Source organism: Crinia signifera, chromosome 4, assembly GCF_055691185.1.
Source record: "Crinia signifera chromosome 4, ASM5569118v1, whole genome shotgun sequence".
Taxonomy (NCBI): Eukaryota; Metazoa; Chordata; class Amphibia; order Anura; family Myobatrachidae; genus Crinia; species Crinia signifera.
Genome location: NC_139220.1, coordinates 169,002,972 through 169,030,849, shown reverse-complemented (window position 1 = coordinate 169,030,849; position 27,878 = coordinate 169,002,972). Strand labels below are relative to the sequence as shown.

Below are 27,878 nucleotides of genomic sequence, written 5' to 3'. Positions count from 1 at the left end.
TGGACAAAGTACTGGAATTAATAGATGCAACAAGAACATGTTTGTCAGGTCATATACATAAACACATCTAATCTGGTATATACATCTCTGAGTGGAGAAAGATGTACAGTCACTCTTGCAGTAGTTTCCTTCACTCTTCAAGCATCTTAAACCAGGTTTGATTAAAGGATGGTCAAGGCTGCTTAACTGCAGAAATAGGACAACTATTCCACTCTTAAAAGCTGGGCCAGCATGCTGTGTCGTTCAAAGAGTAAAAAAGGTACCCGGTACTTACTTATTAGGATCATAGACATTTAAAAATTTTCCCAATTAATTCTAGCCGGGCTAGAATTAAAGATCTTTCTTCGGGATCACAATTTACATCAGACGCTACAAATATGAGATGTTGTAGCACACTGTGGCTATTCTTGTGGGTAGGGTCACAGACACTGAATATTTGAGGTCCATTACCAGAAATAAAACTCCTACAAGAAGACTATCACACACCCCCAGCTGTTCGCCAGTGTATGGAGTGCTTATAAGGAATATTCATGTTGAGGGATACTATTGTAAGTATCGTCGTAATAGACCAAACACCCAGAGATGGAAAGAAAAGGTGCATACATGGTTGCCTACCTTCCAGAATGGCTGGGAAGCTAAATTGGGTCCCCCTCCTGGCTCCCAGGGAAGGTGAGCAAGTCTCCCCGCACCCCAAGAGCCACTGAAAAACATGCAGTAATTTGCTGCTCTTTGAGGAGGTGGCGGACTAAAGTGATGTTTAGCGTCATTTTAGCTCTGTCCCATTTTCGCTGACTAACGTATTGCCTAGTCCCCAGCCCTGCAGCATTTGGTCTCCTTTTGCCGCCCCCCCCCCCCCCCCCCAAAATTTTCATACAGTTCCCGTCAATCCAAAAAGACCAAAGCACATCCCCTTTCAAAAAATATAAAGTTTCTTTATTTTTCACAGCAAATATATACAGTCTTAAAAAGCAGGAAGGGGGTGGGGGGGGATTGAACACTCTCCTTAACAAAATGATGAATAAAAGTCAATGGTGTGTAAAATCACATTTGTTGTCTTTTTATTCCAATATGGTAAATTCCATCATGCCCTGACGTTTCGGTCCACAGGTGGACTTTTTTCAAGGAGCTTTTTAGATGGATCATCAACGTATAATACAGCATTCACCTCAACCCTGGAGGATATGGAGACAGCTACATATCCTCCAGGGTTGAGGTGAATGCTGTATTTATACATTGATGATCCATCTAAAAAGCTCCTTGAAAAAGGTCCGCCTGTGGACCGAAACGTCGGGGCATGATGGAATTTACCATATTGGAAAAAAAAGACAACAAATGTGATTTTACACACCATTGACTTTTATTCATCATTTTGTTAAGGAGAGTGTTCAATCCCCCCCCCCAGTATGTGGACGGATCATTGGAATATATTTGGGGCACGTAGTCACACACGTCAACCTCCTTTGAACACCCCTGAAAGAACTCTGTTCTAAGTGTGAGTGCGGTCTTTTTCGGAAATGCAGTGCGAGATGCTCGGTGTGAGTGAGCTGCCAGGTCCCGTGCAACTCTGCTAACATTGGGTGGGTGCTTTTTTTTTTTGCAGAAAATGTATCTTAATGTCCATACACACTGGGCAACTATGCCCAGCATGTATGGACAGCGATGATCGCATTCATCGCTGGGGGGAAAAGCCGCTCAGTGCATGCACACTGAGCGGCTTTCCCCATGCCCGGCACCGACAGCGGGGGGAGGACGGCCTTGCAGAGCTATGCAAAGCTGCTCATCTGCTGGTATTACCAGCAGATGAATGGCTTTCCCGGCGATGATGCGGGAGCACGCAGCAGTGCTGGGGTATAAACATTGGGCGGCTTTGAGCTGAAAGCCGCTCAAACGTGCTGTTGCCCACTGTGTATGGGCCTTTAGTTGTAACAAAATCTAGCTAGGACACACAAGAGTACTGTGCTGTTTATTCTGATCTCACACTTGCATATTGTTTGTAGACCGAGCTGATGCAGAACTTGAATTGAAAAAAAAAAAAAAATCCACATTATAGCACTTGTACAGTTTCACAGACTCAGTCGCACACACATATACAACTATCATAGCAAATTAATGATCAGTCTCCTTGTGCGTCCTAGTTGTATTGTTGTAACTAAGACAGTTATGGAAAAAGACTCCCAACGCTGGAAGATTCTCACATGAACTGGAAAGCCTAGAGGGGCTGTTTGGTGTGACTGCAGCAAAGATGTATCAAGACACCTCTTTATAACCTTACTGTGACTAAGAATACAGGTTGAGTATCCCGTATCCAAAATGCTCGGGACCAGGAGAATTTTGGATAACGGATTATTCCGTATTTCGGAATATTTTTATATTTCAATGATGTATTTTGAAGTATCTTGCATTTATGCTGTATAAACACATAATATACACACAAATATATTTTATTACCACATAAAATACACACAAACATATTTTAATTGTTCAAAAAACAAGGTTTCAAAACGTGAAACAAAATTTGTGTACTATCTCAGCACTGAATTTGAATGCCAAGCAATCATTGTCTTGCACATAAATAGTGCCAGTTACATATCATGTCCCCAGTGATGCTGTTACATATGTCCCCAGTGAGTTTTTAGCAAAAAAAAAAATTTCACTTTCTGGAATGTCAGTTTTTCGGAATAATTCGGATAACGGATATTCGGATACGGGATACTCGACCTGTAATACTTTCATGTGCTAAACAAAGGTCTGATTGGGTGAGTGTAGAAATTTTTATGTTGATTTTGCGTGTCAAATTAATAGTTTTTTTTTTAATAGATATAAATATATAGAGATAGATAATTATATATTCTGATTTTTAATATACAATATATTTTTGTTTTGTTTTTACAGGTACATGCTTGGACTGTCAGCAGTCCCTGCTATTCTTCAGTTCCTTGGCTTTCTTTTTCTGCCAGAAAGTCCACGATGGCTTATTCAAAAAGGTCAAACACAGAAGGCTAGGAGAGTTTTATCTCAGATTCGAGGAACTCAAACAATTGACGAAGAGTATGATGGTATAAAAAACAGCATTGATGAGGAGGAAAAAGAAGTGGGCGCAGGTAATTTTTTCTTTTCTTTTGACTGTTGCATAGTTTTTTGTTTTATTATTTAAAGGTCACAGAACTATCTTTTTTTTTATTTATTTTTTTATTAAATTTCACTGAAGCCAGTTTTCTGCTTAGTCCCGGAAAACCATTTTGCTTTCCAGGTAAACTAATTATGCACTGAAAAATGTGTATTGTACAGTATTAATACATTGTTCTTCTGTTTTTAAATACTAGCTTTACAGAATGTCACATTTCTGTTAGCTGTCCCATGGTGTTTACAACAAGCTCTGAGCAATCCATTTACAAGTTGCTTTCCATTTAATGTACAAACTTGCATGAAATCACATACAAATGCAGTCATTTAGGAGAGTTTAACTGGAGTTAACACACACATCTTAAACACAGAAGTGTTGTGCTTTTTTTTTTTACTACCTGTAGTTAATTTTTAGTGCCAGGTGACAGCATAAAATAAAACAATAAACATTTTTTGTGTGAAAGATTGTTTTTTCTCTAATCGGCATATAAGGGTATCTATGCAATATGATTTAGGCTCGTGGCCTAAAAAGTGAACATTTTTAGGAGCACAGATATTTGAAAAGCAAAGCGACCAATACGCCAATGTCAAACCGTCTTATTTCTAATAAAGATCATACCTCACAGTTAAGATGAAAACTACTAGAAAAGGTCAGTCTGCCAATTAGTCAGTAGCGGGAGGTTTTCCTTTTTTTTTAATGCCAATAACATGGCTAGTGTTACTTTTTCTCGAAAGGTGCTATGCCATTTACTAAAGTATGCAAAAGACATAAAGCAACATTAAGACAGCCACAGAGAAAAGTGAAGTACACTGTGTATTTTGTTTTAGAATAATTGACCTTGATTTTTTTTTTTTTTTTTTTAACACCATACTAATCAGACAAACCTTGCAGCACTTTCAAACCTTTTGAACATAAAGGGCAGTATTCAATGCTCCCGATTCACCATTTTTTTTTTTCTGCAAATCGGGCTGTTTTCACTCCTTGCTGTAAATCTTTTTCACTGAAAATCTGATACACCCTATTCAATGTTCGCTGAAAGCGACCAGTGATTGCCGGCCAGTTCTCAGTTTCATGCTCGCTGCAATTCGCTGGTGTATTTCAATGGGGTTTTCACTGTGATTCGCCGAGAGTGTATTCAATGCTAGGATGGAGAACTGCTTTCACCATGATTTTCGCCATGATTCACAGTTTTGCATTCAACATCTTTTTAAGGTGAACTGGGAAGTGATCTTTTAAAAAAAGGTTTTTTTTTGTTTTTTTTTGGTGTAAAAAAAAAAAATCTGAATTCTTTTTCTGTTAAGAGGCGTGCTATTTTTATTCATTTGCTTGAAACACATGAATATATATGTAATTTTTTTGTTTTACACTTTTGCCAGCAGGGATCAAGAGCCACTTATTACATATTCATATATTCACTTCACACTGCTCCCGCCCATTATATATGCACGAGCGGGAGCAATGCAGCGGCTCCCTACCCGTGTCCCCTGCCAGCTCTCCCAGGAGACCACCCACCCCCCTCCACACACACGTTCTGGGGCAGACAGGGAGGCTTACATCTACCTGCCGCCGTCCCCCGGCTCGCTGCAGGGGTTAAAATTTGCCGTCAGGGGCAGCGAGCCCCAGCGGCGTTGAATAGGTTGACAGGGAGGGCAGCGAATGCTCCAGCCCTCCGGAACCCTGCCATTGTGCAGCGAATCCTAAACAGGATTCGCTGCATATCGTGTAATTTATCATTGAATACTGCACAAAGTGTTAAACCATACACAATATGGGAGATATAACTTAATTCTCCTAATGAAGATGTGGGAGTGTGCACATAGTGATCTTGCTTACTATAGAATGTACTAGATAAATTATAGTGGTAAACTTGCTGTGGGCAACACCTCAACTTAGCCACTATAGAAAGTTTGAGAAGTCTCTACAGTCACTTAAGCTGCTATGCACCAATGTAAAAACTCATAAGCCACAACAGATCACAGAAGCTGGCAGCTGCTTTTTTTTTTCTTTCTTTTTTTTTATTCTACTCAAGATGACTTCTGCTTTTGCATATTTTAGCACACGGCATTAACTGTGATAACTGAGTCCATCTCTGAAGCAGGTCCTTAGTCTCTTCCTTTAGTTCAGGCATGTCCAAAGTCCGGCCCAGGGGCCAATTGGGGCCTGTGATGTCACTTCAAGCGTCCCGCAGCCTCCAGCCAGAAGTGGGTGGCTGGAGGCTGACGTGCTACACACAGCACAGTATTCTAGAGGTGGGACCCTGGCAAGCGCGCCTTTACCTTACTGGCTTGCTGTCTCCATTGGTAAGGGCATGCCAGCTGCCACTGTGAGACGTGTTTGCCATCTTTTAGATGAGTATGTGTCCAACTCCTGCTGCTGCAATTATATATCTCCCTCCACCGCGATCACAGTGACCGCAAAGGGGAAGCTTGCGGAGAGAAGGGGGCGACAGGAGCCCAAACATCTGTGAAGGGAGGCAGTATGTAAAACATTAAGAGAAGGGTGGGCAGGCTGGGAGACATAATAAAAGGGGGGGCATACAGTGAAAGGGGTACATACAGCAGGAGGGGTAGTTTATGGAAATATACAGTGAAAGGGGCAGAGTGGGGGACATAAAGTGAATGGGGGCCAGGCTGGGGGACATAAAGTGAATGGGGGCCAGGCTGGGGGACATACAGTGAATGGGGGCCAGGCTGGGGGACATACAGTGAATGGGGGCCAGGCTGGGGGACATACAGTGAATGGGGGCCAGGCTGGGGGACATACAGTGAATGGGGCCAGGCTGGGGGACATACAGTGAATGGGGGCCAGGCTGGGGGACATACAGTGAATGGGGGCCAGGCTGGGGGACATACAGTGAATGGGGGCCAGGCTGGGGGACATACAGTGAATGGGGGCCAGGCTGGGGGACATTCAGAGAAAGGGGCAGGCTGGGGGACATACAGTGAAGGAGGGGCATGCTGGGGGACATACAGTGAATGGGGGCCAGGCTGGGGGACATACAGTGAATGGGGGCCAGGTTGGGGACATGCAGAGAAAGGGGGCAGGCTGGGGGACATACAGTGAATGGGGGCAGAGTGGGGGGCATACAGTGAATGGGGTACATACAGCGAAGGAGGGCAGTTTATGGAAATATACAGTGAAAGGGGCAGAGTGGGGGACATACAGTGAATGGGGGCATGCTGGGGGACATACAGTGAATGGGGGCAGGCTGGGGGAAATACAGAGAAAGGGGGTCAGGCAGGGGAATATACAGTGAAGGAGGGGCATGCTGGGGGACATACAGTGAATGGGGGCAGGCTGGGGGACATACAGTGAATGGGGGCAGGCTGGGGGAAATACAGAGAAAGGGGGTCAGGCAGGGGAATATACAGTGAAGGAGGGGCATGCTGGGGGACATACAGTGAATGGGGCAGGCTGGGGGACATACAGTGAATGGGGGCCAGGCTGGGGGACATACAGTGAATGGGGGCCAGGCTGGGGGACATACAGTGAATGGGGGCCAGGCTGGGGGACATACAGTGAATGGGGGCCAGGCTGGGGGACATACAGTGAATGGGGGCCAGGTTGGGGGACATACAGAGAAAGGGTGCAGGCTGGGGGACATACAGTGAAGGAGGGGCATGCTGGGGGACATACAGTGAATGGGGGCCAGGCTGGGGGACATACAGGGAATGGGGGCCAGGTTGGGGGACATACAGAGAAAGGGGGCAGGCTGGGGGACATACAGTGAAGGAGGGGCATGCTGGGGGACATACAGTGAATGGGGGCAGAGTGGGGGGCATACAGTGAATGGGGTACATACAGCGAAGGAGGGGCAGTTTATGGAAATATACAGTGAAAGGGGCAGAGTGGGGGACATACAGTGAATGGGGGCATGCTGGGGGACATACAGTGAATGGGGGCAGGCTGGGGGAAATACAGAGAAAGGGGGTCAGGCAGGGGAATATACAGTGAAGGAGGGGCATGCTGGGGGACATACAGTGAATGGGGGCAGGCTGGGGGACATACAGTGAATGGGGGCAGGCTGGGGGAAATACAGAGAAAGGGGGTCAGGCAGGGGAATATACAGTGAAGGAGGGGCATGCTGGGGGACATACAGTGAATGGGGGCAGGCTGGGGGACATACAGTGAATGGGGGCCAGGCTGGGGGACATACAGTGAATGGGGGCCAGGCTGGGGGACATACAGTGAATGGGGGCCAGGCTGGGGGACATACAGTGAATGGGGGCCAGGCTGGGGGACATACAGTGAATGGGGGCCAGGCTGGGGGACATACAGTGAATGGGGGCCAGGTTGGGGGACATACAGAGAAAGGGGGCAGGCTGGGGGACATACAGTGAAGGAGGGGCATGCTGGGGGACATACAGTGAATGGGGGCAGAGTGGGGGGCATACAGTGAATGGGGTACATACAGCGAAGGAGGGGCAGTTTATGGAAATATACAGTGAAAGGGGCAGAGTGGGGGACATACAGTGAATGGGGGCATGCTGGGGGACATACAGTGAATGGGGGCAGGCTGGGGGAAATACAGAGAAAGGGGGTCAGGCAGGGGAATATACAGTAAAGGAGGGGCATGCTGGGGGACATACAGTGAATGGGGGCAGGCTGGGGGACATACAGTGAATGGGGGCAGGCTGGGGGAAATACAGAGAAAGGGGGTCAGGCAGGGGAATATACAGTGAAGGAGGGGCATGCTGGGGGACATACAGTGAATGGGGGCAGGCTGGGGGAAATACAGAGAAAGGGGGTCAGGCAGGGGAATATACAGTGAAGGAGGGGCATGCTGGGGGACATACAGTGAATGGGGGCAGGCTGGGGGACATACAGTGAATGGGGGCAGGCTGGGGGAAATACAGAGAAAGGGGGTCAGGCAGGGGAATATACAGTGAAGGAGGGGCATGCTGGGGGACATACAGTGAATGGGGGCAGGCTGGGGGAAATACAGAGAAAGGGGGTCAGGCAGGGGAATATACAGTGAAGGAGGGGCATGCTGGGGGACATACAGTGAATGGGGGCAGGCTGGGGGACATACAGTGAATGGGGGCAGGCTGGGGGAAATACAGAGAAAGGGGGTCAGGCAGGGGAATATACAGTGAAGGAGGGGCATGCTGGGGGACATACAGTGAATGGGGGCAGGCTGGGGGACATACAGTGAATGGGGGCAGGCTGGGGGAAATACAGAGAAAGGGGGTCAGGCAGGGGAATATACAGTGAAGGAGGGGCATGCTGGGGGACATACAGTGAATGGGGGCAGGCTGGGGGAAATACAGAGAAAGGGGGTCAGGCAGGGGAATATACAGTGAAGGAGGGGCATGCTGGGGGACATACAGTGAATGGGGGCAGGCTGGGGGACATACAGTGAATGGGGGCAGGCTGGGGGAAATACAGAGAAAGGGGGTCAGGCAGGGGAATATACAGTGAAGGAGGGGCATGCTGGGGGACATACAGTGAATGGGGGCAGGCTGGGGGAAATACAGAGAAAGGGGGTCAGGCAGGGGAATATACAGTGAAGGAGGGGCATGCTGGGGGACATACAGTGAATGGGGGCAGGCTGGGGGACATACAGTGAATGGGGGCAGGCTGGGGGAAATACAGAGAAAGGGGGTCAGGCAGGGGAATATACAGTGAAGGAGGGGCATGCTGGGGGACATACAGTGAATGGGGGCAGGCTGGGGGACATACAGTGAATGGGGGCCAGGCTGGGGGACATACAGTGAATGGGGGCCAGGCTGGGGGACATACAGTGAATGGGGGCCAGGCTGGGGGACATACAGTGAATGGGGGCCAGGCTGGGGGACATACAGTGAATGGGGGCCAGGCTGGGGGACATACAGTGAATGGGGGCCAGGTTGGGGGACATACAGAGAAAGGGGGCAGGCTGGGGGACATACAGTGAAGGAGGGGCATGCTGGGGGACATACAGTGAATGGGGGCAGAGTGGGGGGCATACAGTGAATGGGGTACATACAGCGAAGGAGGGGCAGTTTATGGAAATATACAGTGAAAGGGGCAGAGTGGGGGACATACAGTGAATGGGGGCATGCTGGGGGACATACAGTGAATGGGGGCAGGCTGGGGGAAATACAGAGAAAGGGGGTCAGGCAGGGGAATATACAGTGAAGGAGGGGCATGCTGGGGGACATACAGTGAATGGGGGCAGGCTGGGGGACATACAGTGAATGGGGGCAGGCTGGGGGAAATACAGAGAAAGGGGGTCAGGCAGGGGAATATACAGTGAAGGAGGGGCATGCTGGGGGACATACAGTGAATGGGGGCAGGCTGGGGGACATACAGTGAATGGGGGCCAGGCTGGGGGACATACAGTGAATGGGGGCCAGGCTGGGGGACATACAGTGAATGGGGGCCAGGCTGGGGGACATACAGTGAATGGGGGCCAGGCTGGGGGACATACAGTGAATGGGGGCCAGGCTGGGGGACATACAGTGAATGGGGGCCAGGTTGGGGGACATACAGAGAAAGGGGGCCAGGTTGGGGGACATACAGTGAAGGAGGGGCATGCTGGGGGACATACAGTGAATGGGGGCAGAGTGGGGGGCATACAGTGAATGGGGTACATACAGCGAAGGAGGGGCAGTTTATGGAAATATACAGTGAAAGGGGCAGAGTGGGGGACATACAGTGAATGGGGGCATGCTGGGGGACATACAGTGAATGGGAACATGCTGGGGGACATACAGTGAATGGGGGCAGGCTGGGGGAAATACAGTGAAGGAGGGGCATGCTGGGGGACATACAGTGAAGGAGGGGCATGCTGGGGGACATACAGTGAATGGGGGCAGGCTGGGGGACATACAGTGAATGGGGGCAGAGTGGGGGACATACAGTGAATGGGGGCAGAGTGGGGGCATACAGTGAATGGGGGTCAGACGGGGGAAAATGCAGTGAAGGGGCATGCTGGGGGACATACAGTGAGTGGGGGTACACTGGGGGGACATACAGTGAATGGGGGACCATTCTGATGTGATTAATGGTTCAAAGAATATCAGGCTGAATGGTCTGCCCCCACACATTTTCACATCACCATATCTGGCCCTCTATGCAAAAAGTTTGGACACCCCTGCTTTAGTTGATCTTTTTTTTTTTTTTTAAAGATCATGATCTCTATAAAGTTCAATTAATGCACATTAAAGTAACCTGTTTTGATAAAAGCCCGGAGGGGCTGAACGTCAACGATACCTTAAGAGGCTACGTGTATTTCTTTCATTGGCTTTCTTTCACCGGGCCTCGAGAGTTTACTTAAGAATTGAGTGCCAGCCCAAACACGCTATATATATAATTAATAATATTAATAACAATAAAAAAAGCCTTTAGGGCAATCGTAAACATCACTTCATAAAACAAATGAATAATTTCATTGAGGGTTAAGACTTCCAAAGTCGAGTAGAATGCCCAACGCGTTTCGTCATATAGAATGACTTCCTCAGGGGCGATGGAAGTTTACAATACATACAAGGCTAAAGATGACTTATCATACCATCAAGGTTAACTAAAAATGGTCTCCTTCAGATTGAGAGGAATCTTAACATTAGATTAAAAAAATTACGTGAAAAATCACTGGGCAGAATTAGTAAACCACAGGCGGTAGCACAACCAGCATCTTAATGACAGAGCGATCAAGTCACAGCAACAGCGGTGACTTAGTAATCATGGGCCATAAATGGTCTACAGAAACAGGATGTATATAGCAGGGGTCCACCAGTGTTTCTATATATATATATATATAGAATATATCTATATCTAGATCTATATCAAGGTTGCGCAATGTCCAATTAGAATACTAATCTGCCCGTGTGTATCCACAGAATCATGCAGTGCTGCTCAATCTCTGGCTCACCAATGCCTCAATTTAGGGAACATGTAGGAGAAAAACCAGAAAGGCGCACAATGAGCGTAAATGTAAAAAACACTTTTACTGTTATAAATGCTCACATACATGGAAGTTTAAAACAGGGTATGCTTAGAATTATAAAAACCCGGGTGGCAGGAGTGGAACTTCTCACAGGCAGGTGCACAGTGTGCAAGCAGCCAGAGCCTGGAAACTGGGACCGGACAGATGCATCATGCATCAATGCATCATTCGCTCATTAATGATGCCTTTTATTTTGATATGGCTTTTATTCAGATACTGTTGTAGCTATGCATAAGGAGTTGCATAGTAGTCAAGGAGATCTTCTAGAATAATTAATATGTATCGGAACAATAGACTATCACTATAAGCATTATCGGTAGCTGAAATATACAGTAATATGCATGTCCTAGTAATGAAGCCTTCAGCACTGACACTTATTTACGCTGGTCAGCAGTTTTGGAAAGAACATCCTCTTTTGTTTGAGATTTGTTCAGTGGTTTTCGGACTCAAATGTACGTAAGATCCGGGAAAGCAGAGCAAACTAGCTTTTATTGAAATGTTTAAACAAAAATTTGTTTCCTCTGAGTTTTTTATTCTTTCTAGCGAAGGCAGTTACATGTTGAAAAAGACACAATTTGCAATTATGAGAATTGTATTTCACAATTGAGACCATCAGTAAGTCCAATGTCCATTTCCAAATATATACAGCTAATGTTCATTTTTCTCATGCTCTGTGTAATTAAACTTGTTTATGGAGTCAGTTGCTTGTATAGTGCTCTTAATATGAGTTTGTTATTGTAACTGAAGAAGTGAGATTTGTTTCCAATAAGAGGTTGAGGCACAGATAAGTAATGATCTATACAGATCCCGTAATTGTGGGTGCTCATTATGTTTAGAATATACTGTACTGTACATCCTACAAATGCTCTCTTCCTAAACCTTTTACTTGCATAGGCAGAGCTTAACCCCTACAGGCCCCCTTCTGCGCATATGTTCCAGTGCATACAATGCTGTAAACAGACATTGTTATGCACTGTTCCAGAAAAAGAATGCCCCCCCCCCTCTATATTTGAAACTGCAGTGAAAAAAATAATAATAAAGAAGGGTGACTGTTGCGAAGGGACATGGCCTGAGAATAGAGGCATTTGACATTACTTAGTCTTGTAAATTCTTCCCAGTTGCTTGGACGCAAGATAAATATTGGTGACACCCCCCCCCCCCCCCACACACACACACACAGCACCTTATATAAATATATGAATGCATGTGTGTATGTATATATGTATGCTTGTTATGTATATTACCTTTCAAATAAGGAGCGTGTGATGTCTGTGGTCCTGCTAGGAGGCAGAGTCAGCCACAGAAGCGATATTGATGGCTTTCGATGAACTGATTCAAACTTGCAGGGGAGGAGAGGTGCCCCCTTAGGAGCAGGAGCCTGGCTGCATATAACTCCATTGCCTCTCAAAGTTATGCCTCTGACATCATACAGTAGAACCCCTTATACATGTTACACCTGACAACACAGTAGTGTCCATTATTAACATTGCGCCACACAGTAGTACCCCTTATACACATTACATCCGACAGCAGAGCCCCTTTTATACACATTGTGGTAAATAGTTAAGCTTTTCCTTATTCCTGTTTCTTTGATTACAGCTGCACATCCTAGTTATAAATGTTTCTCAATCCCCTCCCACTATTTATGAGTATTTTATAGCCCCCCCCATCTGTATATATATTTAGTGATTTATGTTTTAACCCATTTACCTATCACTTTTTTTCAATGAAAATAACATTAAATGATCAGATATACACTCTATATGCATTGTTTATGTGGTAAATGACTATACTAGCTGCAAAACATCTGCTTTTTTAAAGGTATATCTACATAGTTGTATAGAGGCCCATTTCCAGCAACCAGTGTTCTAATGGTACATTGTGTTTGCTAATCATGTTAGAAATCCTTGTGCAATTATGTTAGCACAGCCGAAAATGGGTCTTCCGTTTAAGCTAGTTGAGTATCTGGAGCATCACATATGTGTGTTTGATTATACTCTCAAAATGACCAGAAAAATAGAACATTTATGTGAAACTCAACAGGCAATTTTTTTAAATTAAGCTATTCCATATGAGAAATTGCAAGGAAACGAAACCTTTCCTACAACAGTGTGTACTACTCCCTTCAGTGAACAGCACAACCAGCTCTAACTAGAGTAGAAAGAGTAGTGGGAGGCCTCTGGTGCACAAATGAGCAAGAAGAGAAGTACATTAGAGTCTGTAGTTTGAGAAATAGATACCACACAGGTCCAGAACTTGTAGCTTCATTAAATGGTACCCGCAAAACACCAATGTCAACATCTACAGTGAAGAGGCGACTCCGGGATGCTGACCTAGGCAGAGTGGCAAAGAAAAAGCCATATCTGGGACTGGCCAATAAAAGGAAAAGATTAATATGGGCAAATGAACACAGATACTGGACAAAGGTTTGGAAAAAAGTGTTATGGATAGACAAATTGAAGTTTGAGGTGTTAGAATCACACAGAAGAACATTTGTGAGACACAGAGGAAGGGAAAAGATGCTGGAAGAGCCTGACTCCATCTGTCAAGCATGGTGGAGATAATGTGATGGTTTGGATCTGCTTTGGTGCAACGCCATCCCATACCCTATGGACAGTGCTTCATTGGAACCAATTTACTCCTCCAACAGGTCAAAGACCCAAAGCACACCTTCAAATTATGCAAGACTATTTAGGAAACCGCAAGCAGCTGGTATTCGGTCTGTCATGGAGTGGCAAGTGCATTCACTACATTTTAACGCCACATGCCATTCGCTAACAATATTGAGGCGGTGAGGAATGCTGCAGTCCAGACCCGGCCCCTGAGATAGCTTCTAGTAGCATGTTAGTGACCACATCTGATAGATGGGCGGGGGGCAGAGCAGTGGCATGGTCCTCCGCAGAAATTCGGCGCCAGGACACGGGTGTAAGCATTAGGGTGTGCCTGTGTACACCTGGCACACTCCTTGTGCACGCCTATGATTTGCATGTTGCATTTGCCCCTCTTACAGTGCAATGTGCTTTGCGAATTGGAGATTAAATGACCATCCATCCCGATGAAAAGGCTTAAATCTTTTGCTTTTATAAGTACTGATTGCTTAGTAGACATTATTACTGAAGGCCACTGATTGCCAGCAATGTTCTTTTACTGGAAAGCATTGGTTTTAAAGGTTGGAGCTTTTGTAATTTAATTAAGGAATGCATCCTGGCATACTATGCTCAACCATGCCAAACCACAAGATAGATGAGCAGCACAGGTGGTGTAATGGTTATCATTACTGCCTCACAGCATTGAGGTCATGGGTTCAATTCCCATCATGGCCCTAACTGTGCAGAGTTTGTATATTCTCACTGTGCTTGTGTGGGTTTACTTCGGGTACATAAGATTTCCTCCCGCATCCCAACAATTATACTGGTAGGTTAATTGGCTCACTAAAAATATTAACCTTAGAATGAATGTAACAGGCAGGGACTGATGTCAATGTTCATATACAGTATTCTCTGTAAAGCGCTGCAGAATATGTGTACTACAGTATATTAATAACTCTAAATAAATAGATACTTCTATTTCATTTTGATTTATTTTTGACTGAAAACGCCCTAAATACCCTTCCTCCCCTATTTGCTCCCAGTAAATTTGGGGGTTTTAATTTCTGAAAACATTCATTTGCCTGGACTCCTTTGTATTGTCCATTTGTTAAGTATATATCATGCTCTTTGCCATGGCTGAAGCAACAGTCTGGTAATTTTAGAGCCATCATTTCTCTGTGCCTTAACTCCTTCAGTGTATATCATAATTCAGGTGTGCCATTTTTCCCATATATATGCCACCTGGTGCGCTCATGGATGGGATTAAAATACATGGGCTTATCAGTTATGTTGGAACCATATTCCTAGCATTAGTAGGCTTCTACAGTATCACCCATTATGTGTTCTCTTCTAGGTGTGAGTTATTCCACCCAGGGTAATCTTACTAGTGAGCCTAACATGGCTGCCTCACCTGGCACCTTTTGTGAGGGTGGTATAAACAAGTTTAAGTTATTACTGAAAATGTCTGCACCTAACCCTAAAATTATGCTTTTTTTTTGTGCTTTCCAGGTTTTTTAGTTATTTCTGTGACTTGTGGTCATTCTAAATGTTCCTAAAGTCTGTAAAGCGACTAACTCTTGCAGGAGAAGAGGGTACTTGTTTCCTAGCACGGCGCCCACAATTTTTTAGTCATATGGCATCTTATGCATTGTATCGCATCGCATGCCATATAGCTGCATGTGATGCGATTTAAGCAACCTATACGATTTTTAATTGTATAAGCACCCTAATGGGTGCTTACAATGTTAAAAGCAACCCCACGCCACCCCCACTATCAACGCCAACCCGAAGCGTGGCGAGTGCAGCGAGCCCGCAAGGGGCGGCGGTATGCGTCCTCCGACCTTTTCATACCCCCACTATCCACGACGGCGTGGAGTTGAATTTATATAGTATTGCAAGCGGACACGGAATACATGTGAAGTTATCCGCGGGGCTCGCTGTGCTCGCCACGCTTCGGGCTCGGTGGCTCGCCACACTATCTAAAGTCAACTCCACACCGATGTGGATAGTGGGGTTATGAAAAGGTCGAAGGACGCGTACCGCCGCCCCTCGCGGGCTCGCTGCGCTCGACAGGCTTCGGGTTGGCGTTGATAGTGGGGGTGCTTTATTAATTGTATAAGCACTGTAAGGGGTGCTTACAATGTGAAATCTTATAGGGGGCCCATTTTACATTGAAAACACCCATTAGGGTGCTTATACAATTTTAAATCGTATACCATTGTATATGGCATACAATGCGATGGTATACGATTTAAAATTGTATAACATCGGCTGCCATCGCGTAACATCGTATCGCATACCATTGTATGGCTTATGGTATGGTATGCGATGCGATGGGCGCCGTGCTAGGAAACAAGTACCGAGTAGGGAGCTGCTATTATTTATTTATTAAGTTTCTTATATAGCGCATACATATTCCACAGCGCTTTACATAGTATAGTATAGAGTATAGTTGAACATTCACATCAGTCCCTGCCCCAGTGGAGCTTACAATATATATTCCCTACCACATGTACACGCACACACAGACATTCTAGGGTTAATTTTGTTGGAAGCCAATTAACCTACCAGTATATATTTTTGGATTGTGGGAGGAAACCGGAGGGCCCGGAGTAAACCCACGCAAGCATGGGGAGAATATACAAACTCCGCACAGTTAGAGCCATGGTGGGAATCAAACCCATGACCTCAGCACTGTGAGGCAGTAATGCTAACCATTACACTGTCCGTGCTGCCCCTATATAAATAAAATTATTATTTACATGTTTGCCTTGACAGTAATCATTGTGCACTGTTGTATGATGGATTGTTTATTAATTTTAATGTACCGTTTTTTAATCTAAGGAGCAGTGTGATCACAATTTACCGTAACCTCCATAATGAGTAATTTTTTTAAAATAAATACTGTATTACCCTGGCAACTTAATGCTGCTTATTTAAAATATGTTTGGCCTGAGTCATACTGTAGGTTTGGCAAGCACATATATTTTAGTTTTCCAAATCATTTGAGCAGTGTACAGACTTAGCTGAAATATGTTTGATTAAAAGAGCAATTGTCAACAAATGTTCATCTGTGCTTGAGCTTCAGTGTCTCAGCCTGCTAGTAATGTTTGCAGCTGAATATATTTGGCAGTCAGTTTCTGAAGCTTATGATGCCATTGTACATTGATAGTTCTCATCACTTTTCTGATTTAAGTCTTCATTCATTTTCTCTATATGCATTCATTACAGGGAAGCAAAAAGCCACAGTTTGGTGGTGCACACATTTCATACTGGTTCTTTATATACTTGTGGGCAAGCATCTCGAATTACATGTGTAGCACTATGTATGTTTGTTCAATATGCCTGTGCTCTATATGCCATAGTTGCACAGACAGTGCATTTGTTAGTTGCAGAAGACCGTCCAAAAGTCTGCTTTAATCCAAATAACTGTTGTATAATATTTTGGAAATGCAATTGTGGGGAAGCTGGCCTTATTAAATATGGCAGATTGAAGGATGCTTAATTGGGTGTTGGACGTCTCTCCCACAGTCGGGATTCCGACAGTCATTACTCCGAGGTCGGAATCCCGACTGCTCCCACGTGGGGGTCCACGACCCCCATAGAGGGAGAATAAAATAGGTGGCTCGCTGCACTCGCCACCGTGCACGCAGCGTGGCGAGCGCAGCGAGCCCGTAAGGGGCTTCATTGCGCTCCCCCTGCTGTGCAGTCAGGATTCCGACGTCGGGCTAATGACTGTCGGAATCCTGACTGTCTGTGTGTTATACCACACCCACTTAATGGTTACGCTTCCTCAGTAGAATGGCTAGGCCAAACGTTCTGTCTACCATTCATGGACATAGTAACCTTTTTAGTTCAGGGGTGGGGATTTCCAAATAGATTTTATCTGCATAAAAAAAAAATTCTCACTTGGAGTGGCTTTTGTTAGTTTTAGTACTGTATGGGTTTCATGGATTGACACCTTTTTGTGTGGTCAGTGTAGAGCTCTTCACATAATATTTGATTGGAATGTGTCCTTCCCATGGAATATTATTGTGGAAATCTAATACGTAGGTAGGCCTTTCAGGTCAGGGTGTTGTAGGCTTACTTTTATTAGGAAAGAGAAAGATTTGTCATATGGTGGTGCACCATTTATAAGAACTGGAGTCATAAAATATACCTTTTATTTATTTTCATTAAAAAGGAAAGCGAAATATGACAAACAAACAAATAACATATACACAAGTGGGAACAGTGTGTTTTAAAAGGCACGTGCGGGTTCGAGGAGCGATTACCCTAATGGGTTTTTAGTTGTATCACCTTGTATTATTCCTTTCTAACTTAGGTAAATTTATTTTGAGGAAAAGGTGTCGATACTTATTCTGTCGAAGTTTGGTGTGTGCTGTAATACAGTATCTGCAGCCCAAAGGGTAGCTACTGTGTACTAAATAGTGTTACAATATAGCATATAGCAAGTAATAAATTGGTTTATAACAGACTGAATAGTTTATTGGGTATCAGAGTTTTTTTGGCAGTTTAGCACAATGATTTTACTTCTGAGCCAAATATATAACAGTCTTATGGTATAATAGGCGTAATAAATTTATTACTGAGGACTAATGAGTTAATTGGTCGAGTAACCGTTTTTTGGTACTGTGCCCGATAAGTGTTACTTCTATGCCAATTATAGAATAGTCCAAAGAATAGATAAGGGCTGTAGGTCCTTCAGCTGGTATGATGTTAATCCTAGCGAGGCTGTACAGTCACCTAAGCTGATTGTATGCTACTCGGAAATATACTCCCTAGACGGGAGATAATTGCTATGTTTGAACACTATCGGACGCTGTCAGTCTCTCACTGTGCCGCCGACAGCTTGTGCTGCTCGTGCTGCGGCTAACAGGGGGACTGCCGTTACTTAGGTCCGAGGTAGCTAACAAGCGAGCATTCCCTGTGTAGGGACAAATGCCGCTACTGAGTTAGCCGTCCGTCTAGTGAGCATTCCCTGTGCAGGGACAAATGCCGCTACTCAGTAAGCCGTCAGTCAGACGTCCTGCCCCGTACCGCTGTCAGCTATCGTTGCTGTAACTGCGGTCTTGGGGGGATTTAAGACTGTTAGGCTGCCGTTACATTAGAGTCCTAAAAAGGACTGATAAATACATTAACACACACACAACAATTCGAGAGGGTATCGCTCAAGGAACGTGCGCACGGCTGTATCGGCCGGCGTACGCTTCGCAGGTCTTCCTCAGGGCAACCGGTATAGGTGCCCAGGACAGGTTTATAAGGTAGTTCTCATTTTGACCAATTGCTATCCATGTATTTTTGTACCGCCCTCAATTCAGACCGTCTTTCACTGAGTGGTCAGATTGATTAATTTACTACGATGTCCATACTTGATTACTACTTTTTATTGTAAAATATCTCATATTGTATTCCCTTAGAGGCTATTGGATTAGTTTATATATGTATTTTGATTTTATATTAGGACCGCACTGGAGTCAGAAAGGAACGGGGAATAATGTACTAATTGGCTTATGATTGATCTCAATGTTGTATACGAGATCTAAGCTTGTGTAGGGTGATATGGGTATTATGTCAAACAAGGGTATGTGTCGACAGTGTGTTGTGATGTCTTTGTTTAGGGGAGAGTACGTTGTATCAATTTTATAAGAGGAGTAGATTCATACATTCTATTGATCACTGAGTGGTCTGAATATAGGGTTTGGTATACTATCCTTATTTAATTATTTGATACCATTTGTGATGTCCCATAGCTATCATTCATTACAATGCTATTAAGCTTGGTTCATATGCTTATTCTTGTTTTATAATTATAATATGACTGCTATTAGGTCAGGCAGAGAATGGTATGCTTATATCATGGAATTGTCTCCATGTTATATACGGGATCTGATCTTGTGCAGAATCGGATAAAACGTGTGTCAAACATGGGTGTGTGTCGATAGTGTTATGTAGTAACACATTGGGAAGGTGCTTTATGTGAATATTATGAAGGGAGTGAATTGGTGTATTCTCTTGATCAATCAACGTTAGGGATTATGTCGATGAAGCCGTGAAATCCTGGTGAGTATATCATATTGTTAGTGTCGGTATCTGTACATGGGGATCGTGTTTTTATACAAATAATAATAGCATTGGTGATATTAGTGCTTTGCAAATTGTGGTACCCAGCTATCTAATGGGTATTGTTTTTATGGGTAGTGAGAAAAACTCGTGTAAAAACTTTTAATAAAAATCAAACAAATCGTGCGAAAAACAAATGTAAAGGGACAAGGATGGTGAATCTGTGATGGATACTGGTTATAATTAATTTAATATTTTTTTAAGCAATTTTTATCGTTCATTAAATATTGTGAATTTAGTATGTTAGTCCGATGACTGATGTAAAGGTCCGTTCATTTCTAGACTGAGTGGGTCAGAGGTTATAATATATCATGTCCTCTTTGGTATTTAAGTACATCCAATACGGTAATATTCTGATTGGGCAATCCAGTAGATGCTCGTGCATGACATTGGAGTAGTTTATATTTGAGATTCATCTATTAGTATCAATTCTGTGTCGCGATGACTGGACTGGGTTGGTATGGGGAATATCCTCCCATTGTCCCAGAGTGGTATCTATTAGAACCACCTATGTTGGTGGTAGATTAGATTCTTATAGGGTACGGCATATATTAATCAGTGATTCGCAGGTCTGGGAAAGACTGGTGTTAGGATATTATTAACATATCTGGTGGAAGGAGTCATAGAAAAAAACAACTTTGAGTGGGTTTATCCTGTATGTTGCTGTATTTTATCATACATACTGGGTTGTCCACTTTTTTGTGTGTTTTTTCTCAGAGGAACGCTGCATAACTGTTGTCCTCATTCAGTCCATTAGGGGTTAAGGTATCTAATAAAAATATGAATTTGGTTTCTAGTTGCAGGAGTTCTTTATCTATATTCCCCCTCCTGATGCCCTTTTCTACTTGCATCATACCGAAGGCTTGTACCTGGGGTGGTGGGAACGGGAAGTGGTGTTTAATGAGAGCAATGACATTTTCACCAAACATGTCCTCATCTGGTTGCGCTACATAGACGACCTACTGATCGTCTGGGAAGGAGAAAAAGAATTATTTATACAATTCATAAACATCCTCAACCACAACCAGCTCAAACTCCGCTTAACTTTTGATATTAGCCAGCAATCAATCACATTTCTGGATCTCAAACTTACTGTTGAACCTGATGGACATATCTCTTCTGATCTATACCGCAAGAAGACTGCCACCAATTCTATCCTCCACCGGGATAGTTTTCATTTCCCACCAGTCCTTAAGGGTTTACCCAAAGGGGAATTCCTCAGGACAAAGAGGAATTGCTCCGAAGGGACAACATATGAAAGAAGGGCAACAGAACTAGGGGAAAGATTAATCAACAGAGGTTACAGTAAACGAGCTATCAACAGGGCCAAAAGAGAAGCCAAAGGGCTGAATAGAGAGCAACTCCTGATCCCCAAAAACAAGGATACTCTCAAACCAGATGAAAAAGTGCGGTTTATTGGCACTTTCTGTCGGGAATGGAGAACAATACAAGACATTTTGAACAAACACACTGATGTCCTGAGAACAGACAGAGATCTGGCCAAAATCTTGGATAATAAAATTCAAATCAGCTGGAGGAGGAGCAACAACTTACGAGATCTACTTGTCCACAGCCATCTAGAAAAACCATTGATTGGCATGAGACATCAACAAAAGAATGGTTCGTACAAATGCGGAACCTGCAAAGCGTGCCCTTATATGAAAAGTACAACTACCTTTGTCGACAAATTCGATAAAAAATGGGAGATTAAGAACAAAATCACCTGTACAACCCCAGGGGTAGTATATAACTTGAGTTGCCCTTGCAATCTTACATACGTAGGCAAAACCATCAGGCCTCTCAAACAAAGGGTGCTGGAGCATTTATCCAGCATAAAGAATGCCAGCAGAGACAAACAAAACATGAGGACCCTAACCCCGGTGGCGAAACATTTCCTGAGATGCCACCAAGGAAATGCCAAGGGTTTACAAGCCTTCGGTATGATGCAAGTAGAAAAGGGCATCAGGAGGGGGAATATAGATAAAGAACTCCTGCAACTAGAAACCAAATTCATATTTTTATTAGATACCTTAACCCCTAATGGACTGAATGAGGACAACAGTTATGCAGCGTTCCTCTGAGAAAAAACACACAAAAAAGTGGACAACCCAGTATGTATGATAAAATACAGCAACATACAGGATAAACCCACTCAAAGTTGTTTTTTTCTATGACTCCTTCCACCAGATATGTTAATAATATCCTAACACCAGTCTTTCCCAGACCTGCGAATCACTGATTAATATATGCCGTACCCTATAAGAATCTAATCTACCACCAACATAGGTGGTTCTAATAGATACCACTCTGGGACAATGGGAGGATATTCCCCATACCAACCCAGTCCAGTCATCGCGACACAGAATTGATACTAATAGATGAATCTCAAATATAAACTACTCCAATGTCATGCACGAGCATCTACTGGATTGCCCAATCAGAATATTACCGTATTGGATGTACTTAAATACCAAAGAGGACATGATATATTATAACCTCTGACCCACTCAGTCTAGAAATGAACGGACCTTTACATCAGTCATCGGACTAACATACTAAATTCACAATATTTAATGAACGATAAAAATTGCTTAAAAAAATATTAAATTAATTATAACCAGTATCCATCACAGATTCACCATCCTTGTCCCTTTACATTTGTTTTTCGCACGATTTGTTTGATTTTTATTAAAAGTTTTTACACGAGTTTTTCTCACTACCCATAAAAACAATACCCATTAGATAGCTGGGTACCACAATTTGCAAAGCACTAATATCACCAATGCTATTATTATTTGTATAAAAACACGATCCCCATGTACAGATACCGACACTAACAATATGATATACTCACCAGGATTTCACGGCTTCATCGACATAATCCCTAACGTTGATTGATCAAGAGAATACACCAATTCACTCCCTTCATAATATTCACATAAAGCACCTTCCCAATGTGTTACTACATAACACTATCGACACACACCCATGTTTGACACACGTTTTATCCGATTCTGCACAAGATCAGATCCCGTATATAACATGGAGACAATTCCATGATATAAGCATACCATTCTCTGCCTGACCTAATAGCAGTCATATTATAATTATAAAACAAGAATAAGCATATGAACCAAGCTTAATAGCATTGTAATGAATGATAGCTATGGGACATCACAAATGGTATCAAATAATTAAATAAGGATAGTATACCAAACCCTATATTCAGACCACTCAGTGATCAATAGAATGTATGAATCTACTCCTCTTATAAAATTGATACAACGTACTCTCCCCTAAACAAAGACATCACAACACACTGTCGACACATACCCTTGTTTGACATAATACCCATATCACCCTACACAAGCTTAGATCTCGTATACAACATTGAGATCAATCATAAGCCAATTAGTACATTATTCCCCGTTCCTTTCTGACTCCAGTGCGGTCCTAATATAAAATCAAAATACATATATAAACTAATCCAATAGCCTCTAAGGGAATACAATATGAGATATTTTACAATAAAAAGTAGTAATCAAGTATGGACATCGTAGTAAATTAATCAATCTGACCACTCAGTGAAAGACGGTCTGAATTGAGGGCGGTACAAAAATACATGGATAGCAATTGGTCAAAATGAGAACTACCTTATAAACCTGTCCTGGGCACCTATACCGGTTGCCCTGAGGAAGACCTGCGAAGCGTACGCCGGCCGACCCAGCCGTGCGCACGTTCCTTGAGCGATACCCTCTCGAATTGTTGTGTGTGTGTTAATGTATTTATCAGTCCTTTTTAGGACTCTAATGTAACGGCAGCCTAACAGTCTTAAATCCCCCCAAGACCGCAGTTACAGCAACGATAGCTGACAGCGGTACGGGGCAGGACGTCTGACTGACGGCTTACTGAGTAGCGGCATTTGTCCCTGCACAGGGAATGCTCACTAGACGGACGGCTAACTCAGTAGCGGCATTTGTCCCTACACAGGGAATGCTCGCTTGTTAGCTACCTCGGACCTAAGTAACGGCAGTCCCCCTGTTAGCCGCAGCACGAGCAGCACAAGCTGTCGGCGGCACAGTGAGAGACTGACAGCGTCCGATAGTGTTCAAACATAGCAATTATCTCCCGTCTAGGGAGTATATTTCCGAGTAGCATACAATCAGCTTAGGTGACTGTACAGCCTCGCTAGGATTAACATCATACCAGCTGAAGGACCTACAGCCCTTATCTATTCTTTGGACTATTCTATAATTGGCATAGAAGTAACACTTATCGGGCACAGTACCAAAAAACGGTTACTCGACCAATTAACTCATTAGTCCTCAGTAATAAATTTATTACGCCTATTATACCATAAGACTGTTATATATTTGGCTCAGAAGTAAAATCATTGTGCTAAACTGCCAAAAAAACTCTGATACCCAATAAACTATTCAGTCTGTTATAAACCAATTTATTACTTGCTATATGCTATATTGTAACACTATTTAGTACACAGTAGCTACCCTTTGGGCTGCAGATACTGTATTACAGCACACACCAAACTTCGACAGAATAAGTATCGACACCTTTTCCTCAAAATAAATTTACCTAAGTTAGAAAGGAATAATACAAGGTGATACAACTAAAAACCCATTAGGGTAATCGCTCCTCGAACCCGCACGTGCCTTTTAAAACACACTGTTCCCACTTGTGTATATGTTATTTGTTTGTTTGTCATATTTCGCTTTCCTTTTTAATGAAAATAAATAAAAGGTATATTTTATGACTCCAGTTCTTATAAATGGTGCACCACCATATGACAAATCTTTCTCTTTCCTAATAAAAGTTTGCTATATACTTTTGTCCGTGGTAGCACACCCCTAAAGATTTCACAAACCATTAATCCTTACTAGAGGGGGCCAAAATTTAAATCAAACTACATATCTGCTCCTTTTCCTGTGCAACTGATCAACAAAACCCTCTGTCTATCTGTTGTAGGCTTATTAAGAATAATTAATTTGTTAATATTTCCAGTGTATGAGTGTTATTTAGCCAGTCCTTGGCACTATAGAGTGCAAAGTGGATGTGCTAGGTCTTTATGTACTTTGGGGAAAAAAGTAAAGAAAAAAATAGGGATTATTTGGCTGCTTCATTTGTAATTAGCAACTTTATATTTATTCAGTATTCCTTTTAGATGTTTGTCTTTAATAACTTTAAAAGAAACCTTTAACAAGTGTTTTAATTTGGTCCTTTTAAGGGTTTCTGATTATGTTTTGTTATCTGATAGTCGCCTTAACACTACTTTGTCCAAAATGTGAAATGCCTCCAACCCCATTATATGCCAGTTACATGACTGTTCATTTGCTTAGAGCTTTCAAGTCTTCTCTTTCCAGGCGGGAGGTTAGTTTGATGTTTTTTTCTGTGTCTGTGATAGAACGACAACTTCTCTTTAGGTGGGAGATGTGACAAATATCACAAATTATAACATCTGATTGTCTACGCACTGGTATTTTTGATCACAGGTATGCAGGAATACATCTGTGCTGGGTGAGTTCTGATATAGAACTGTCCCAACAATTTATAGAAATACAGGTTTAGGACCTGGGTGTCCAAATGTGCATTCACAAGCCACAGGAAACAGAGGATGAATCCCCCTCTTGATTTTTTCGCAAACAGAAGACCACAGGCAATGCCATCTATTTTATTGTCTATTAGGCACAAGCTCTAGAAAGCAATGATTTCCGGAGCTTGATGCTTACCTATAGAATCTATAAGAGTATGTATATAGATGCCTAAAAACCTCTGAAAACTGCAATGTTTTTGAGGTTTTAGAACTACTCTTTGATGATCTCTTGAATCAAGAGTAATTCTTGATCTGCAGTCACGGATCTGGTGTTCCCTAGTAGTCAATAAATAGGGATGTGGGGACTGCAGTTGATGCTATCGCCTCTGTGCGTACACAGCCTGGCAAACCATAGTGTCAAGCTTCTTGGTTGGAAAGCCATGTAAATGAGCTCATTAAAAGGGGTCGTAGGCTTAAGACAATGGAGGAAGGACTAACCTAGTAGAGGATAAGTTAAAATTAATGGAGAACTTCAATCCACAATTACCCTTCAGAAAATGCAGCAAACAATTGGCCAGCTCAGCTCATCCATACAGTAGAGATGTTTGCAAGCATGCATGCATGCAGCCTGGTACAACCCTCCCCAAGCCAGATGCAACCAGTTTGCAAACTACTTTGCAGATAATGTAGCTTCTATCTGGACTGGAATCTCAACCGTGCCTACAAAGGAATGCTTGCTAATGTAAGCCACCTGTCTTCATGGAACAGCTTTAAACCAATGGATGTAAAAGACATTGCTGAAATTGACTGTTGTGTCCTACTACCTGTGATCTAGAGCCTGCCTCAACCAAGTGTATGGACATCATTGTCCTTGTATCTGCAGTAATAGTTCTATACACTTTGCTTCATGTAAAGGAAAGTGCCTGAGAACCCAGTAACAACACTAAAGGATTTTCTAGTTGAGTCGAGGAATGGGTCAGTGAATCCTGACAAAACAAGGGTTCTTACAATAGGAATAGAACGCCAAATGACAACCTACTGGATTTATACTTGGGGCATCAGAATTCTAAAAGACTGATCACGTGCTAAATCTGGCCATTGTCTTGGATGGTCGCTTGATATTGAAACATCAGGGACAAGATTTAATAGAGTGCGATTTTTATCCTTTTTTTGCGGGGTTTTTTCCCGCAAAAAAAAAACCACACAGCCGAATTCATACAAAAATCACACATTTAATAGCATTGAATTGCAGTAAAAAAAAATTTCAAACGTCTGGCAGCTTCATGATCAGCAGGTGCAACAGTTAATCAGAAGAAGTTCATTTAAGTGGCACTTTTTGGGGCTTTATTTGTAAAAGACATTACTTTGGACATTGTGTGAGGGACACTACTGGATGCATCAAACCGTATATGTATAACTAGCAGTACTGGGGCATTATGGTGTTTGGCATGTTGTGTAATGGGCATAACGATGTGGCATGTTGTGAAATGGGCATAATGGTGTATGGTGTAATCCTGGCGCAAAGTGTCCAAGCGACTCTAGTAATGTGAACTGGTACTATTATATGGCCACGCCCCTTCCCCACAAAGCCATGCCCTGAATTTCTGGCGCGCACTGTCCCTGTTTGAAGGTTATGGATTTTTCAAGTATATCTGTATCTTGCTTTATGTGAGAGAGCCTTTTGAACCCCCCCCCCCCCCCCCAACCCACGATAGTCACAGTGAGGGGCACCCAAATCCATGTTTGCTTACCAAAAGAAAAATAGGCTTGGGCTGGCCCTTGGCTCAGGATATATGCCATATGGGGGAAAGGAGGCTTCTGTATGTGCCATGCTGGGGGGAAGGGGAGAGGAGGCTTTATTCCATTGGGACGAAGAAAAGGTCAGGTAGGACACCAATTTTTGTAAGTGAGGGGTCCCAGGTACCCACTATTTTTTGGAGTTTTCATGATCACTGTTTACAGTGCTCATTAATTATAACCCTACATTCTTAAGTGGACTAAGTGGTCTTAAATTAAAAATGTAGATTAAGTGGTGTTTGTCCATCAGTATATTTGGAATCTCCCATGTTTAATGGTATCACAACCAAGGGGGTTATTTAGAGTTGATAGCTGTTGTGCTAATTTACAAGTGACTGACAGGAAGCCGGCGTTTGTGAGTGGTAACCGTGCATTTTCTGGTAGTGTCAGGAAAAATGCAGGCGTTTTTCAGGGAATGTCTGTGACGTCTGCTACGGCCTCGATCAGCCGGTCTGTCGCAGAGTTGTGGAAGGGTCATGCACACTTGCACATACTGAGAAAATCATTCGATGGTGACAGTTAAGTATGGATTTGCAGCTGGCTGCCAATTAGCGATATTTTTTCAAGTTATTTGTAGACTTGCACGGGGCTGGTTTTCACTCTGGCAGGCGGTGGCTATCTTTCGCAAACCCCTGCAAATTTGCACAGCAGCGATCAGGTTTGACTAACCCCGCATGTGTGTGTGTGTGTGTGTGTGTGTGTATGTCGATACATATTCTATTTTGTGCCTGGGTGCCTCCTCTGGTCGGGTGTGTCACCTTCCCTCCA

The 27,878-nt window shown here is 43.4% G+C and overlaps 1 protein-coding gene across 1 annotated transcript in view; it reads left to right on the top strand.

Moving 5' to 3' along the window:
* SLC2A13 (solute carrier family 2 member 13) overlaps nucleotides 1-27,878 on the top strand; it is a 216,138-nt gene that overhangs the window by 85,841 nt on the left and 102,419 nt on the right. Inside the window, exon 3 of the mRNA XM_083182944.1 lies at nucleotides 2,893-3,101. Coding sequence (XP_083039070.1) covers nucleotides 2,893-3,101 — 209 coding nt within the window. The remainder of the gene's footprint in view (nucleotides 1-2,892; nucleotides 3,102-27,878) is intronic.